Here is an 18,152-nt window from a genome sequence, read left to right as displayed (position 1 = left end):
TCTTTAAGATACCAGTACATTTTATGGAAAGAAGAGAACATATGCCCTGCCTATTTCTGAAGGTAATGAAGACGATGAGGGCGGCAACTCAGATGATGACATTGCAAAAATGTGATAATGTGATGGGATAAGATATACAGTGATAGAAGTGAAGAGAATGTTGCAGAATATGAAAGGCAATATGGAGGTTAGTCAGGGGTAGCAAATAAGTAGGTTGTTATGGAACACTCAAGCTTGGGTCCAATATCCTGCTCCAGTCTGGTCAGGTCATCTTCAATCAGTGTCAGAGGTGCTCACTCCAACCTGAATACTTCAGGCCGATGTTCACCCCTGAGAGTCTTCAACACATGGTTAAACACTCAAACTTTTACTCTGTGTAAAAGGACATCAACTCATTTCTGAATTGCTCTGAGAAAGCATTAGAGAAGGAATATAAATATGCTGACAGGCTTAGGACTGAAAGGTCATTGGTACAATTCCCAGTGAGAGGAACAGCACTGACCTCCTCCATCAATCCATGGCTAAAGTACCCTTGAGCAAAGCACTGAACACACAACTGCTCCCCAGGTGCCGGGGATGGCTGCCTGCTGCTCAGCGTGTATGTTCACAGCCCCATCGCACTAGGGTGTGTGTGTTATTTCATTTTATTTTCATTTCATGTGAGCAGATCAAAACCATCCTTCACTGCAGTTACAAAAGTCTGGACCTCAGCCCTGCAAACTCATTCAGATCAATGGTTCAAGTCACTTTAAGTTGTACACTCCCAAAAATCTCCCATAAGTGGATTTGCAAGGTATATACCCTGTCACTCCAAAGGCATTGCATGTAATCCTCATACAGGCAACATTCAGCCAGTCAAAGGAATGTCTGACCTTGTCTGCCAGCAACAACATAGTCCTGAGAGTGGCATGCATTTTATGACAAGAGTGCAAGCACAGGACTTGAAATAGAAATGGCAAAGATGGTGATCCACTGGCTTGGCACTGTGCAAACAGACTGCAGTGTTGTTCATTGAAAAGTGACAAGTATCTGGGAAAAAAAGGCACTTTAGAAGGTTGGTCAGCCTCCACACCCATGGCTGACTGTTATATTGGCTGTGGGAGGACCTTGTGCCTGGAAGGTGCACTTGGTAAGTGTTGTTGCCCAGGAGTGTGAGGATGGCAGCACTCAGGGCTATGTATGGGGCGCTGGGTTGTGGGACACTTTGGAGTGACAGTGTTTGTATGTAAGTGCACTGCCAAGAAAGGTCTGTTGTAACGGTCTCAAGCCCTGCTACAAATCGCCATGGACACCAATTATGGACCCTGTGTAAAACTTTGAAAAATTAAAATGTGGGTTATTTGTGCCTTGTAGCACTCTGTGCATGGATATGTAGAGTGTGGGAGGAGCTGAGGAGCTCATGGGGAAGCTCCCAGCATGCTCAGCGGCTGCCTGTTTTGGTGGTCAGGTTTGTTTTTGGGATATATAGGGAGTTTAATGTTGTTGTAAGAGGGGTTGTGTGTGCGTTTGTGTTCGATGGGTTTGAGGTGTAGTGATTACTACTTGCGGAGTGTTATTCACACTTAGTGCTCTTGTAAAGGCACTTAAAGGTAGCAAATGCAGTAATGGCTCATTCTCATCCCACCTCATTTATGCCACAATACAAAAAGAAACAGAACTTGAAAGGAAGCTAACAGTGAGCTGTGGTTATACATAATTTGACATTCTGAGTTGTACATGAGGGAGAATAAATTGTAATATATCCCAGTTCCTGTGAAGGACTGGCGCCCCCTCCAGGGCATATTCCCACCTTGCGCCCAATGACTCCAGGTAGGCTCTGGACCCCCACGACCCTGAACTGGATAAGGGTTACAGATAATGAATGAATGAATGAATATCCCAGTCCCATGCGTTAATTGTCTTGGTTTTTATGTTGGGTGTTAATGTAGTAAATATAATAGCTATTTGCTGCATCATTATTAGAGTGGCATGCAGTAGTTTATAATATAAAGTGAAGCAGGGTTTACAGCTGCCTACTGAATTTACAACACACTGAGGTTATACGCATACCCCTCTACAAACCAATCACTGTCCAGAATGGGGATATGCAGCCCACGAAGGCAATGACGACAGGATGTAGGAATCTCATGCAAAGTCCTATAGTCTGCTTTTTAAATGACTGTGTGAAACCAAAACTTACCACATCAAATGTATACAATGTACCAAAACGCAAACCATGGTTTTGACCATGGTCGACATCCATGTGTGAAAAAGCGCTTAGAATGGTCTCAGTCAGCATCAAACTGAACCAACGTAATATTCTTGAATGGGTCAGACTTTCAGACCAATTACAGGAAGCTGAGGCAGTATAAAAGCTGAGATGGGCAAGACCAGATGACCCCTCCCTGCCTTCACTACAAAAAAAGTAAGAATATGTAAAAATCTATAGCTGTAAATTTGTTACTATAACATTACCATTAAGAGAAGAAATGTGCCATAAATGAACAGTGAACATCATCTGATATTAAATTTTTCAGTAGTTATGTGTGTTTTAATATCCAGAGTTGTACACATGAGAGAGAATAACACCTCCAGTCTCGCAAATCGATTGCCTTGGTTTTTGTGTCACGTGTTACTGTAGAAATAATTAAAGCTAAAATACTTTAAAATTCGACACGTCCCTCTAGAAACCAATTAATGTTAAGTATGTAGAGATGCAGTTCTTTAGCCTGGGTGCTAAATTTATTGTGTAACCTAGTGTGACCAGACGTCCTCTTTTACCTGGACATGTCCTCTTTTTTAGACTTAAAAAAATGTCCGGGCGGAATTTCACAAACGTCCGGGATTTTGTTTTTCTAGATCTTACATAGAACTTCGAGAAGCATTTCGTTCACAAACTAGTCCCGCCCTCCCCTACTCCGTTTGGTTCGCTCGAGTGATAAGGGGGCGTGGTCAAGTAGCCTAAAATCTTCTGATTGGACGGTCTGACTGTAGAGCTACCGTTATTGGTCGATAACCTTCTCTGTAAACATTTAATTGGTCAGTCTGCACGTCAGTAGTCCATGTTTACGTCAGGCAAAGCTCATGTACCTACCCTCATCTCGAGCAGCTATGTCGAAACGTAAATGTAAGTTCTCTGATTAATTAAAAAAGAAATTCCCATGTTTTGTGTAGCAAATAAAGGTGTAAAGGACCTAAAAGCACACACAGATTCAGCTAAGCATGCAACGACAGTGAGGGGTGGAAGCTCATCACCCCAATCAGGATTTAGGAGAAATCACAGCACTGAAACTTGTTAGGGTTGTCAATGATTTGCTGATGTCAGCTGACCAAGGATTGCTGAGTCCTATTGGACCTTACTGCAGCATTTGATACAGTGTGTCATAGACTTTTACTAACTTGGCTCAAAAATATGTTTGATATAACTGGTACTGCATTAGCCTGGTTTAAATCGTATCTTTCTGGTAGGCAGCAGTTTGTTTCAATGGGAAGTTTTTGATCTGACACATGCTCCTTGTCACATGGTGTCCCCCAGGGCTCTGTTCTTGGGCCCCTGATTTTTATTTTGTACATCCTTCCTCTTGGTGACATCATGGGCTGCAGTTTCACCGTTTTGCTGATGATGTCCAGATATACATTTGTACAAAACCTTCTCACAGCTTGCCACCTAGTGCCTTGCTGAATTGCTTAACCTATGTGACGGCTTGGATGATGGAGAATTCCTGAGCCTAAATAATAAAAATTCTGAAGCCATCATAATTGCTTCTCCTGCAACAATCAGGAGGCGTAGTGACACTACTGTTTGTGTCCCTGGTTTTGTTGTCTCTACCCCAACACAGGTGAGAAATCTTGGAGTAATTTTTGATTCTACATTATCATTTGAATCACATATTAACAACACATGTAGGACAGCTTTCTACCATCTTAAAAATATTTCTAGGATTCACCCTTTTCTCACTTTCACTGCTGCTGAGACCATAGTCCATGCGTTTGTAACGTCCAGACTCAACTACTGCAAAGCTCTGTTGTGTGGCCTCCCTGCTCGGGCTTTGAGCAGGCTGCAGTATGTGTAGAATTCTGCTGCTATGGTGCTGACACATACACGATCGTGGGAGCATATTACTCCAGTCCTAAGTTGTCTTCACTGGCTCCCAGTGCAGTACCGTATACAGTACACATTGCTTGTGTTGGTGTTAAAATCCTTGCATGACCTTGCCCCTTCTTATCTAAATAGTTTACTTCAATCATACTCTCCAGTGCGTACTCTTCGGTCCTCAAGCCTCCATTTGCTTGAGGTCCCACATTTTAAGCATTTTGTGTCGTGAGTCCAAAGCTGTGGAATAGTCCTCCCGATGAACTGCAAGCTTCATATGTAGTTGTTTTTAAAACCAGACTCAAAACTCATCTTTTTAAACTAGCACATGAATGATATTATGTGTATGTGTTTATGGTTATGTATGTGTCTATGTATGTATGTGTATTTACCTTTTTATTTACCATTTATTTTTTCTTTTATTATCTATTGTACAGTGTCCTTCGGTCTCTTGAAAGGAGCTTTCAAATAAAAATGTATTATTATTACTATTATTACTTTACCTTGCGTACACATAGTGTTTGTTTCCTGAGGACATATGCTCCAAACCAAAGCATGATGCATATGCAAACGTGCAGTTAACCGCAAATATACCTGTACCATTAGACTTCATCAAATTTATTCAGCTGCCACTGGGGAAAAGTGTAAAGACTTTCCTTCACACTTTTTCACACAGCAAGTTGAAAAAACAATGTTTTAACTCTGCTGCTATTTCTGTTGCCAATTGATTTTGGGTTCATCAAGTTGTAAGCAGCCATCTTGTGGGACTCAAAAGATCAGATATTTGTTCTTTAGGGTTGTACCACCATTTAAAGTGAAAACATTAATGGGACTGGGCACACACTTACTTGTAAATACTGTTACGTGACTATCAAATGAATCCTGACCAGACACAATAAATGAATACAATGGTAAGTTTTTCTGTCATTATCTTTTATATTTATACATATAGAATCAAACAAATATAACACACTGTATCTTAATAAGACATGTCTTTCATGAATAAATTCCAACACTTTAATTTTGAAAATGTTGAAAATTCCATCAAAACTTAACACATTATTCAGGCTTAAAATATAATAATGCATCTATAAAATGTTTTTTTTTTCTATAATGTAAGTGTATATGAACATTTATCTCCCACATTAATCTGTTCTCTCTATACCAACAACAATAATCTGTCATGACATTTGCTAGTGTTAATTAGGTCTGAGGGAGGTGGCTGATAGTGTTGCTATGGCAAACTTACTTTAATTAATTCCTTAACTGCTTGAAAGACTGCAGTCTAAAGTGCATCTGACAAATGCAAGGTATCAGAAAAATGATACTTTAGCAAAATATTAACGGCTTATATTAGTACAAAGAAAAAGCATGATTCTATATTCTCAGAACAAAAGCATATTTAAATGCACAGAGAAAGGTCTATAACTCCTCACTTTCATAAAGAGGGGCAGTGTGGTGAGGGCTACTCTCTGAGCCCAAAGAGGAAAACTGATTAGTGATGAGAAGCATCTTAGGAGGCTTGGCTGAAGGGCCTGTCTTGCTCACTTTGGCTGAAATAAAATACATTTATTAGGAAAAACTATAATTATGTGTAAGTTTAAAGCTGAATGAACGTATGTAAAACGTATGTTTTTTGAATGTTTTCAGTGGATATTTCTACTTTACAAACAAAAACATATTTAAATGCACAGAGAAAAATCTGTAACTCTTTCATACAGAGGAGCAGTGTGATTTTTGATTTACAGGCAAAAATCATTTTTGCATATTTGCAACTGCATATTTTGATTTACATGAAGAGGATATTAACATAAATGCATACTTACTAGCCACATCTAACCTAGCATTGCAAGTGGACATTCCTGCCTCATTAATAGCAGAGACAGTATACCAGCCTGCGTCCGATTTCACCACCCGCTCAATGTGCAGACTGTGATGTCCATAACCATCGTCAAATAAACTAAAAAACACAACGAGCAATGTTACTATATTACATGCAGTTTTGCTGCAGTATCATGAGGTGTAAGTAATCACAAAATAAACATGTAATGTTTGACCTCTCTAATGTCAAGTGCCTATTGTATAAAATAAGAGGTAGCAGAACCGACCTTGATTTTCTTACACTAAAGTTTATGAGACATTACTATGAATCATTATATCCATTTGGGAGAACTAATTTATTTTCACAATATAGTCAAAGGTAAAAAAAAATGGTCCTGTGGTTTTATGCATTCTTTCTAGAAGTGGGGAGCAATAAAATTAAAGAATTATGAAATGTTGAAATCATATATGTTTAAAACAGGCAATTCAATACAATTAAAACATAAAATAAATGACCTGCATTTGATGTCTATTTGTTTAATTATCTGCTTTGACAAATTCAAAGATTAAACTTTAGATGTATGATGATGGACAGACCTCATTCTCTTTGGGTCGATGCGCAACATTTCCTTGTCTTTCTTCCAGTACACCTGTGGATCAGGTGAGGCAGCCACTTTGCACTCTAACTTCACTGTGTCACCCTCAAGAACTCGTAGGTTCTGCATTTTTACCACAAAGGTGGGAGGATGCTGCACCTCTTGAGCTATTAATGATAGAAAGCACTCAAGATCTAATTGTATGAGACAAAGGTGTGGAAAAACTCAAATGATGTTTAAATGATTAATAATTGGCTACCCACCAATTACATCCAAACGCAGGGAAAAATGACTCTCTCCAGCACGATTCCTGGCAATACACTGGTATACACCTGCATGGTGAACTGTCACAATCTCTATGATGAAGGAATGGACACCTTTCTCACATACAAGCATCTTATGATAATCATCAGATCGGATAGCTTTCCCATCCAGGTACCAAGTGATGTCAGGGGTAGGTAAACCTACAACCTAAGGAAAGAATGTATATTCATTTTAAGTAAAACTATAAGCAATATTTCCGGAAAAAAGTTGATATTTTGTGTAAATGCAATAAAAACAAGAATCAGTGATTTGTTCATTCTTGTGAACCTTTACAAAAACATATTTTAATGTTTTCATGACCAACTTATTTGTGTGTTGTAAATGTAAAAGAAATCTGCAACACACTGAAAAAAAAAGAGTTGGGAGAGAGGCATGTTACTTTGCCTTTCCTATATATTATACTTTTTGCCGAACCACCTGCCAGGCCGGGCTAGAAGAGGCATATGCGCTTGTTTATCGTCTGACTGACTGATATGGAGTGTGATCACCGTCTTTTATGCGAGAGCGCAAAAACCACACTAAATCGAGCAAGTCAGACTCAACGAGTGCACAGAATCATGAAAACCGAGCGAAAACAGCAACAGCGATGTAGCTTTGCGCTCTCGTTTCACTGTTTTCAGTGCGCGCTCCCATTTTTTCCTCGCTTCAAATATTTGAGCTCGCTCTCACTTCTTAAAAATCTGCTTGCTTCAAAAAATTTGAGCTCGCGCTCGCTTCTCAAAAATCTGCTTGCTTCAAAAATTTGAGCTCACTCTCGCTTCTCAAAAATTGTCTCACTTCAAAAAAGTTGAGCTCGCTCTCGCTTCTCAAATATCTGCTCGCTTCAAAAAATTTGAGCTCAGTCTCGCTTCTCAAAAATCTGCTCACTCAGTTTTAACAAATCCTTGTAACCAATTCCTAGTGATGGCACTCTTGAATCTGAAAAAGGTTAATTACTCGAAGCTTCATGACACAGTGCACATAAGTGTTATCTGGTGGCCAAAACCTCAAAGTGTTTTGTGTATCTCGCGAAGAGATGTCACATTTTACAGCTTTTTTTACTGTGTTTGGGTGCATAAAACAGTAATATATTAAAAATAAGTTTAGAACACACTCATAACGCATCTTGATGAAGCACATTGGGGAAACTATACTGTTGTAATTACATTCACAGTATTGCAGGTTGGCACTTCTTGTTATGTAATTATTCAGTTAATATCTAAAATTATAATATTCTTGCAGAAACACTTGAGCAGGGCTTTTGATAATACATTTACGTTTATCACAGCGCTAATCCGCTAATGTTTTTTACCATAGGCAAGGCTCGTGTGGGCTTGCTTTATGAGGTATTTAACATGAGAGAATTTTGTGTGCATGCCTTCAAGCTTCAGATTCAAGGGTGCCATCACTAGGAATCGGTTAAATTTTTGAAGCGAGGAAAAAACGAGAGCGTGAACTGAAAATATCGCTGTCGCTGTTTTCGCTTGGTTTTCATGATTCTGTGCACTCGTTGAGTCTGACTTGCTCGATTTAGTGTGGTTTTTGTGCTCTCGCATAAAAGACAGTGATCTCACTCCATAGACTGAGACCTAATGTTGAAACGCACGAGCAGGAATTGTTTCAGCTGTATTTCACAGAGAGAACTTACGGTGGTGCCACTACACCGTCTGTTGTTAGTTCAGCCATATTTTGCACTCCAGTTCGTGAACTAAAGCCGCTCGGCGGTGACCAGAGGGCCTCTTTTCGCTGGTCAAGTACTTTTATGGGACCTAAAAAACACGTGTTCAAGTGTTCAAGGGTTCAAGGGGTCAGAGGGTTGAGAGCTGAATTGGGACACGCTCGCGCCGCTTCAGCGCTGTAGGTCCTCCATCCACCGCGGTGCAGCCCAGTGTTTTACTGGAGCCTTGAACAGAAATGTGTTGAACGTTGTTGAGGTAATATTTATCACATTCTCTTTTTTATGTTTAGTGAATGTTTCTGTGACACATCCTTTTGTTTTCTACTATATATTTAACAAACAGAAAGTCATCTTGTCTGTTCGTATAACGACACGAATACACGGACACATCTCACCGTTACTGACTTTCTGACGAGTAAATTACATTATAGCTTTTTGTTTAATTTTACATGAAGACGGACAGAATCTCCGGATTATTAAAGCCAGAACAACAGAGCAAGGTGTTACACAAAATAAATTAGGCTGTGAATTTGTTACAGCACCATTATGAGTCGGACTTTTATTAGGGTGACCAGATCTGTGATGGTGGGGTGATGAGCTCTCGCCCCCCACTGCCGTTGTATGCTTAGCTGAACCTGTGTGTGCTTTTAGGTCCTTTACACCTTTATTTGCTGCACAAAACATGGGATTTTCTTTTTTAATTCATCCAAGAACTTACATTTACATTTCGGCATAGCTGCTCGAGATGAGGGTGGGTACATGAGCTTTGCCTGACATAAACAAGGACTACTGCTGTGCAGACTGACCAATTAAATGTTTACAGAGAAGGTTATCGACCAATAACGGTAGCTCTACAGTCAGACCGTCCAATCAGAAGATTTTAGGCTACTTCACCACGCCCCCTTCTCACTCAAGCAAACCAAACGGAGTAGGGGAGGGCGGGACTAGTTTGTGAACGAAACGCTTCTCGAAATTCTATGTAAGCTCTAGAAAAACAAAATCCCAGACGTTTGTGAAATTCCGCCCGGACAAGTCTAAAAAGAGGACGTCCGGGTAAAAGAGGACAGTTTATTACAGTTTGTTATATAGTAACATAACATTTTCTCATGTAGTGCCCACTGAGGGCTTGTATATCATACAGGATCAAGAGTGTTTTCAAGCCTTTCCTTACAGAGAGACTTCTCCTAATTTCAAAAAAATTTCACATTATTAGTTGCCAAAATATTGAAAGACCATGAAGGATCCGGACCCACAGTGACCCTGAACGGATAAGCGGTTATAGACTGAATAAAAAACTGGAAATCTTTGCAATCTCGCACTGAGAAATGTTCGTTCATAAAGTTTGGCATAAAGTTGTGAGCCATGACCCATCTTTGCTTGCAAAGGCGGGTGCTTTAATACCCAATTATAATACCCTCACATTTTACCAATTCACTTGCTTATCTCTGAAAGTTCCAGACCAGTAAATCTACTCTGTAAACGTTTCATTCTTGTTTTATCCCAGTCACAAATTGAATAAAGATGGTCAGTGAAAACAAAGAAAATCTTTTTTTGGAACATTTTTGGCTTAAAGGTTCAAGAGAATTAAAAAAAATCACAGATTTTCTTTATATTTCATTTTACAAAATGTCCCAGCTTTTCCAGAAATGTGGTTTGTATTCCAGAATACTATATCAGCTACTTGCCACTTACTTTAGAAACAGATGCTAATATTAATTCTAACCACATACAATTTTATTTTATTAATATATATATTGTAAGTTCATTGCCTTAAAGTCAATCCTGCAGAAACGGCCCTCTTCCACAACAAGGTCCTGGGGCACCTGTACAAATCGAGGGGCATAACACTTTTCCTGAATAGTAGAAGCTTCGGTCAGAGATCCTCCAGAAAGACCCTTGCTGCTGGTATGAAAGATGATGGTGTCAGGGTGGTTAAGGGGCATTGGATTTAGTGTGTTTGGTACAGATGTACCAAAGTCAGACAAGCTATGATGTTGTATCCAATAATAAGCTAGAGGAGTATAACTGCATTTCTGTCTTACCTGCATATCAGTAATGATACAAAAGGAAGTTAAAAATATGTCCATCTATATTTAAAAAAAATAATATTTAAATAAAATGCCATTTTACAGTTTGTTAAGCTGGTTTACTAATGAAGCTGTGTTAATATACCATCTCCAATTTTAAATACCAAGTTAAATAAAAAAAAAACTTTGGTAGGTGAATTAACAACTACGTATTACAGCTACAGGAGCTTTTATAATATCCCATTCAAATCTATAAGCATTAAAATGAAGTTGGACCCCTTTTACAGCTGTAACAGCTTCCCCACTTTTGAGAAGGTTTCCTACAAGATGTTGGAATGTGTCTATGGGAATTATCCTTATTCATTCAGAATAACATTTGTAAGTTCAGAGACAGTTGTTGGATGAGAGGCCCTGGTTCTCAATTGCCATTGTAGTTAGATACTGTTGAGGTTACAAAGTTGTTTGATGTGTTTGAGGTCAGGGCTCTGTGGGGGCCAGTCATATCCTTCCACACCAAACTCATGCTTTTTACACTGGTCAAAGTCATGCTGGAATAGAAGTTTAAACCGTTCCCACAAATTTGGAAGCATATATTTGTGCTGAATAGCTGTGGTTCCTATACAGGTTACTAATATTACCAAAATAGATTGTGGAATATGTAGGAGGAAAGACTGGCCACTGGCAATGGGACTGAATACAACACCTGAATTCAATGATGAATTGTGTTGGGTTTTTTTTGTATTTGAAACTGATTTTTGTAATTAATTTTTGCCTTTACCTAATGAAACACTGGGACAACATGATTTGTATAGTGTAATATTAAGATGCATAATTAAGAGTTAATTATTATTATTTCTTTGGTTTTATGATACAGTTAAACTGAAAAATAATTCTACTCTGAATATCATCAAAAATCACAATGTTTTAGAATTCTAGTAAGGTCTAAAGGGATTTTACATAAATTTCATGAATATTCTAATTATTTGGGCAAGGACTAATTAAAACCTAAGAATATGGCATCATAGTAGGCAACTTGCTCTATAAAAACAGCCCTGTAGTAAAACCAGAAAATATAGCACTTTAATACTAGATGATAGCTCTGCAAATACTATTGCAGTACTGTTTCCTCAGTAACACTGTACAATAAAGGTACATTCATTACGCTACTTAAGACAGTATTAATTAAAAGGATAGTAATAAGCATTATTAAAATTCTTAAGTCACAATTAATCATTAACTAATGATAGAATCAAGAACAATTTTTATTTTAGGATTTAGGTTAAAAGAACGCTAGTTAATGCTAGTTCTTTCTTTTTTATCATTGCTTAAAGAATACTTGTGATATTAAATAACCATTTAGTACAGCTTATTACTGACTTAAGTACCTTGAACAATGTACCCTTATTATAAATTGTTATTGTTTTCTCTTGTCTACCTCATGGATCGCCCTCCTGTCTTCAACAGACAGACAGTACTCCACACACATTCAAGATGCACAAATTAGTAATATGCTTTATCACACATAGTTATTGGTAATGAGAACTAAAGCAATGAAGTGTAGGCTTCCAGGTTGAATTTGTCTCTGAATTCATCAGAGTTTCTTGATTCATGCATACATCCCAGTGATCTCACACAGTATGGGGTATTTTGTGAAGTATAAGTTAACAATACATGCACAGACAAGAACATTTTGCATATGCAAAGATTTACCATATTCCTCCAGTTTGCTGGCCTTCTTGTGAAACTGTCTGTTAAAACAGTGGATGTAGTGTTTGTATAATATATTTTTATAGGCTATAAATTTATATTAATGTGACCCTTGTCAAAATGGTCTTAATATGTCACACATTTCATTACTTAATGACTTTCGGATTACTGTGCTTACTAAAATATTTTTGCCTAATGCAAGTACCCGTTATTTTAAAATAATAAAAATAATACAGTGAAGAAGGTAAGGTGTGATGCAAACTGTTGGGTCCCTTTTCCTGTGGCAAAGCATATAAATTTCAAATATATATTTGTCAGAGTGAGAGTTAGTTATGATTTTTAATGCATATTTCAGCATAAATAAAATGTAATCTATCTTCTGAATTCAACAGTAGTAATGCTGTGTTTACATTGCTAGATATAACAGCTAATAGTCACTATGTTTTGTGAAAATTTGAGAAATTTTGAAAATTTCAGGAGTGAATTATGGGAGAAAGTTGTGGCAATTACCATGAAAAAATGAATGTGCTAAATTCCTGCTTCCTGTGGTAGCGGTATGTCAGTGTGTGTTGTGCTGGTACAAGTGGATTAGACTAAGCAGGGCTGTTGGAGTTTTTTAAATCCTCAGTGTCACTGCTGCACTGGGAATAGTCCACCAATCAAAAATGTCCAGCCAACAGCATCCTGTGGGCAGCATCCTGTGACCACTGACGAAGGACTAGAGGACGACAACACAAAACTGTACGGCAACAGATGAACTACTGTCTCTGACTTTACATCTATAAGGTGGACCAACGAGATAGGTGTTTCAAACAGAGTGGACAGTGAGTGGATATGGTGTGTAAAAAAACTCCAGCAGTACTGCTGTGTCTGAGCCACACATAGCAGTACAACACACACTAATGCACCATCACCACATCAGTGTTACTGTAACTCTGAAAATGATCAACCAACCACTCAAATCATCACTCTGTGATGGTACTGTGGGGTTCTTACAATTAATGATTAATAACCTTTTTAAATATAATAACCCAAAATTATTTTTAATGTTCTTACCATTGATTAATTACCTTCACTAATAATAGTGATTATGAATTTTTAAATCTGTTTAAGTGAGAGAAATTGTAGAAAGAATTTGTATTATGTACATAATAATATTACATGAAATATGATGTTTAAGCACAAGTGATTAAAATACAATTTTACCTGCATAGGGAAAGATTCAGAAGGATTCCCAAATTCAAAAACTGAGGCAGCATTAGCTGGACCCAGCAACCTGCGAGCCATGCGTTCCTCATAAGACAGCTTCTGTAAAATGAGAGATGAGGACAGAGTTTAATGCCCAGCGATTCCACAAACATTTGCTTTTATTTATTTATTTATTTATTTTTTTCATTTATTAATCCCCCAACCCTGCAAAATTTACCATCTGTGAAAACATGACCTCAGAGCACTCCCTCAACCCCTAGCATTTTCAATTGCTTTAACTCATTTTTAGTATAAACTAGGAATACTGGAATGTCAAAGGTGGCCCGAAACTACTTCTACCTTAAATTAAAACAAACTCTTAAGACAATAAAAATGTAACCAAATTAAGAATGAAATAAGTAAAAAAGGACACAAAGTTTTGGTATCCAGCTTTAAACTGTAGTTTGATGCCAAAAAATCTAACATAACTGATATTAGAATATCAGTGGTGTAACTTGCTAAACTAATATGCTTTTTTTGTGCTATGTTGCATCATTTTAAATTAAACAAAAAAACCCATATATATATATATATATTACAGCACAGTTAAGTAATGCTAGGCAAGGTATGAACTAAAACACATTTTCACAGTTAATGAGAATAAAAATATTTTTTAACTCACCTACAAAGGTGATCACTTACTCCAAGTATACTGGTGATTATTCTTTAAAATTTGTGAGATTGATTTTTTTATTTACACAATTATAAAGTTCATCTCTTGGTAGTGCAAAATAATGTTACATTAGAAAATGTTTTGCCTGGCTAACAGGTTAACATATGATACAATATTGTATCTTGTTTTTCCCCAATGAGACTTTGAAATATTACAGGGTTTTATATGAAAATAAAGAGATTGTAGACACCTGGTTATTCTTTTGGCGAGCCTCTTTACTGCGCAGCTTCTTTTCTAAGTCTTGTATGAGAGCATCCTTTGAGCCCTGGATCTCTTCATCTGTAGAGAGCAACACTGGTTGGGAAATGGTCTTTTTCAAGATTGGTTTTGGCAAGCTGCAAAACAAGAGGACAGAGATTTTGGTAAAGGTTCTTAAACAAATAAATGTTAAATTACTTTCTTGCATTCCATTCTTACTTTTTGGGAGTGTCCTTGTAGTTATTGGGCTGAGGGAACATTGAAGAATGTTGAGGGAGAGCAGGTGTGTTCATAGCCTTTGGGGACATTTGGGGTGAAGTTGGGGAACAAGGACTATTATTTTGTGGCTGACTTGGGGGAACTTGTTGTGAATTGCTTGGCAAATAACTAGGGGATGTGGGGGAGTATCTTGGGGACATGGATTGGGGCTGCGGCATAGAAATGTATTTTCCTTTTGCAGTTCCTTGTGAAGGTAATACAGAGCGTAAGTATTCTGCAGATGAGGATTTGTCATCGCTTTGGGAACTGGATACTCTAGGGATCAAAGTCACACTGGTGCGCACAGAGCCAGAAGCAGGTGCAGATGACAAATGGTCAAATGATGATGCTGTGGTTGTGATTGGTGAGCTGATATTTGAAGAGTAAGGGGAAGAGTTGCTGCTGCCATTGGACTGCAGGCTCTCATAACTGGGTGCTTGAAAGCTTGGCTGGGACTGGATAAAGTGGCGGGGGCGTTCGTAGTTGAAAGCACACGGCGCATACAGTGTGGGTGAGAAGGTGGGGAGGTCTGCTAAACTCTTGCTGGTGCTGCTGACTTTTGCTGGAGCTCGCAGATTGCTTGAGGGATTGTATGGCTTAGCAGCAGTGTTTTCACATTCAGTAGACTGAGAAGTGGGAGTGTCGAGGACCTTTGTAGTATCTGTAGAGGTCTGTAAAGCAGAGCTTGAGCTGTTCTTAATGACTTGTATGAGGGTCTTCTTGGATGTTCCACTAACCGGCTGAAAATCTTGCATCCTGCAGAAAAAAAAAAATGCTTGAAATTTTGATTGAAATCCATCGAACAAAAGGAAGCAGATGATAAACAGATTGTGATGCTAATCTTTTAATATATCATATTTATTTCATATATATATATATCATATTTATATATATATTTCAGATACATAATGCTGTAACATAAAACCAGATGTGGGTAGAGTAGCCAAAACTCATACTGGAGATAATTATTATTAATTCTACATAATTATTTGATTAAAAATAGTGACTCACATAAAAGTAAATGTTATTTTAACAAAAGAACATATATAGGAATTTAAAAGCAGCACTAAAAATTGCTGTAGAGTTTCTTAATACTTCTTGAAATTTAATATTTGTTTTCTAGAAATACTTTGATACGATATTTGGATCCTGCTGATACAAATTCAGCGGATATCAGGGTACAGATTCAATTATGTATTCTCTTGCTCACATATACTCGGGTACAAGTAAAGGTATAATGATTTTAAAAGATTCTATCTTGAGCCTATAAATCCTATAAGATCCTATATCAAATCCTATCAATGATGGAGATCCTACATCCTACATACATAAAAAATAGCCCATTAGGCAGGCTTTATAGGGAATGTCTATAATTGTGGGGAACTGAAGTGCTCTCTGGTTTGTTTATGTTCAGAATCTCAGCATCTTTTATGTTATGTAAAAAAACACTTTTGTTTGTATGTGGCTGAAGTTTAAACTGTTTGTAAGTTTTTATTCACTATTTGAATTACCACAGAAACCTGCTTGTAACTCAAGTTGTTTAGTTTTGTAGCACTTTTAGTCTGTTTACTTTCATGTTGTTAGCAGTGGCTCTTCCTGCCTAAATAACCGGTTTCCCCTGCTACAGTATATACATAATATAAAACAATTATAACAAACAATTTTTTATGTATTATATTATGTATATTCTGTAGCAAGGGAGACTAATACAAACTTCCTGAGGGGTTGAAGAGGAATTCATGTTGTTGTTGCAGGGGTATATAAGGCATACATAAACAGAGAGTACCCTCTAATAGCAACAGAGGCTGTTTTTACATGTCATGCAGTTAAAAACATTAGACTGAAGTAACTCTTGGCTGACAAATACTGGCAGGTGCAATTCATTTAAAGCTACTCTGGCAGTAACAAAATGTCTGTAAGGGATTACAAGCAAAGTCATGGCACATATCTCATCATACAGTATTGTCTAATATCAAAAATGGGCAGTACAGTTCTCTTTAATAAGTGACTTGCAGGAAACCACACGTATTGTTATTTAAAACATTACAACATACGCGTACTTAATCTTAATAACTACATATAAGAATATATAACAATAAGAAAACAAAATGAAAAATGATTTTGTAATGAAATTTGTGATCGTGTTTAAAGACCCTTTGCTGTTTTTATGTATTATTTAAAATATTTATATGATGAATGGGCCATTTAATTGCCCTCTAAATTCAAAATAACTATGAATATTTTGGCTCAAATTTTTTTGTTTCTAATTTTCAAAATTTAAAAAGTAACTGCTGCACCATTATTCTGGAATGGAAAATTTTAATTAGAATATGACATGTATAAGTGTATTCATTCAAAACAAATTCCCAAGTATTTCTTGCCTTAAAGAACATCAAACATTGTACTTAGTCCTTATTATTAAGATAAGCAATTATCTATAAAAGTAAATGTCTAGGGAATGCCTACATTCTTACAAATGCACTTGCATACAGATATCCAAATTAAAAATTGTCCCATACATGTCTGAAAAAAATACCATGCTCAGTGGGGAGGAGCAGAATGGCATACAGTGCACACTGTGCTAGGTTACAAATACCATATGAAAAAACATGTCCAGAAGCTTTTTAAATTTGTGAATATAAGCTGCGCATACTGCAGACATTGAGGTTCAGTTGCACCTACACAGACTGGAATGCTCAGAAGCAATCTTACATAAGCCTAAATTCACCATACCCAATAGCAACTGTTGGACAACGTGTAAAGCCCCCCAGTTTTAGACTGTAGAGCAGTGGAACTGTGTTCTCTGGAGTGATGGAGCACTATCAAATGCCTTTGGGGTGATGTTTGTGATCCTGAGCTAACTAACCAATGTTAGTACCAGACTTCACTTTTGCCCTTGTGAGTGAATGCCAGTAAAAGCAGAGCAAAGCAGAGAAAACTCCCTATACCCTTGATTTTCACTAAACAACCATTAAATGAATGAAATGTTGAACAAGCAGATGTCTACAAACATTTGAACATAATGTGTATGTCATTGTGTTGTGTCAGGTAAGTGGGGATGTCCTTGTGCTAAATAAGCTAGTGCTGCCACTGTTACACAGTTACATTCAATTCATTAATTAAAAAGCTTAAGTCAGGTTTTTGCATATATATGCAAGAACCTTTAAAAAAATCACTATATAATCATTACAAGAATGTCCACAAAGCTAAATGCTAGATTCAATGAATGTCAAGACATAAATTCCAAAAATTGTCTGGTTGCATATTTTTTTTACAAGATAGAATGAAAAAAAAATATAGAAGAAATAAAAATAATTTGCATTAATTTACTGATTTTCTAAAAAGCAATGTTGATTTTGGCACACTCAAATAAAAGATAGCATACACTGAATAGCAAACGAATGGCAAACAATAGTCTACAGTTCTTTGTCACTTCTCATTATTATGTATTAAATTCTTCAGCTTTATTTTTGTTAGTCTACATTAAAACCTAACTTACCTGAAAATACTTTCACAACAGCCTAAGGTTTTCTCTGAACAAAAATGAATACTCAGTCAGTCAGAGAAACTG

The 18,152-nt window shown here is 37.2% G+C and overlaps 1 protein-coding gene across 1 annotated transcript; it reads right to left on the bottom strand.

The window, feature by feature from the left end:
• Positions 1-5,494: 5,494 nt before the first annotated feature.
• myot (myotilin) lies at positions 5,495-14,608 on the bottom strand. Its single transcript, XM_066648725.1, has 9 exons — positions 14,543-14,608; positions 14,316-14,460; positions 13,388-13,512; positions 12,208-12,245; positions 10,240-10,337; positions 6,753-6,960; positions 6,491-6,656; positions 5,899-6,032; positions 5,495-5,625 (listed from the first exon to the last, which is right to left on the bottom strand). Exons 1-9 carry the CDS (start codon positions 14,581-14,583, stop codon positions 5,495-5,497), a joined length of 1,086 nt encoding a protein of 361 aa, XP_066504822.1. The 5' UTR covers positions 14,584-14,608.
• Between the last annotated feature and the right edge of the window lie 3,544 nt (positions 14,609-18,152).

This window comes from Hoplias malabaricus, chromosome 17 (genome assembly GCF_029633855.1).
Source record: "Hoplias malabaricus isolate fHopMal1 chromosome 17, fHopMal1.hap1, whole genome shotgun sequence".
NCBI classification, from domain to species: domain Eukaryota; kingdom Metazoa; phylum Chordata; class Actinopteri; order Characiformes; family Erythrinidae; genus Hoplias; species Hoplias malabaricus.
The sequence above is the reverse complement of the archived record's forward strand: the minus strand, read 5'-3'. Positions and strand labels throughout refer to the sequence as shown.

Bases quoted from the DNA above. Each gene is read 5' to 3' on its own strand.
- myot (XM_066648725.1), bottom strand. From the start codon at position 14,583: ATGTTCCCTCAGCCCAATAACTACAAGGACACTCCCAAAAA. The intron at 10,338-12,207 runs GTAAATCTTTGC...CTCTGACCGAAG, and splicing joins CAGCAAACTGGAGGAATATG to CTTCTACTATTCAGGAAAAG. The intron at 6,657-6,752 runs GTGGGTAGCCAA...TATCATTAATAG, and splicing joins CCTGCGTTTGGATGTAATTG to CTCAAGAGGTGCAGCATCCT.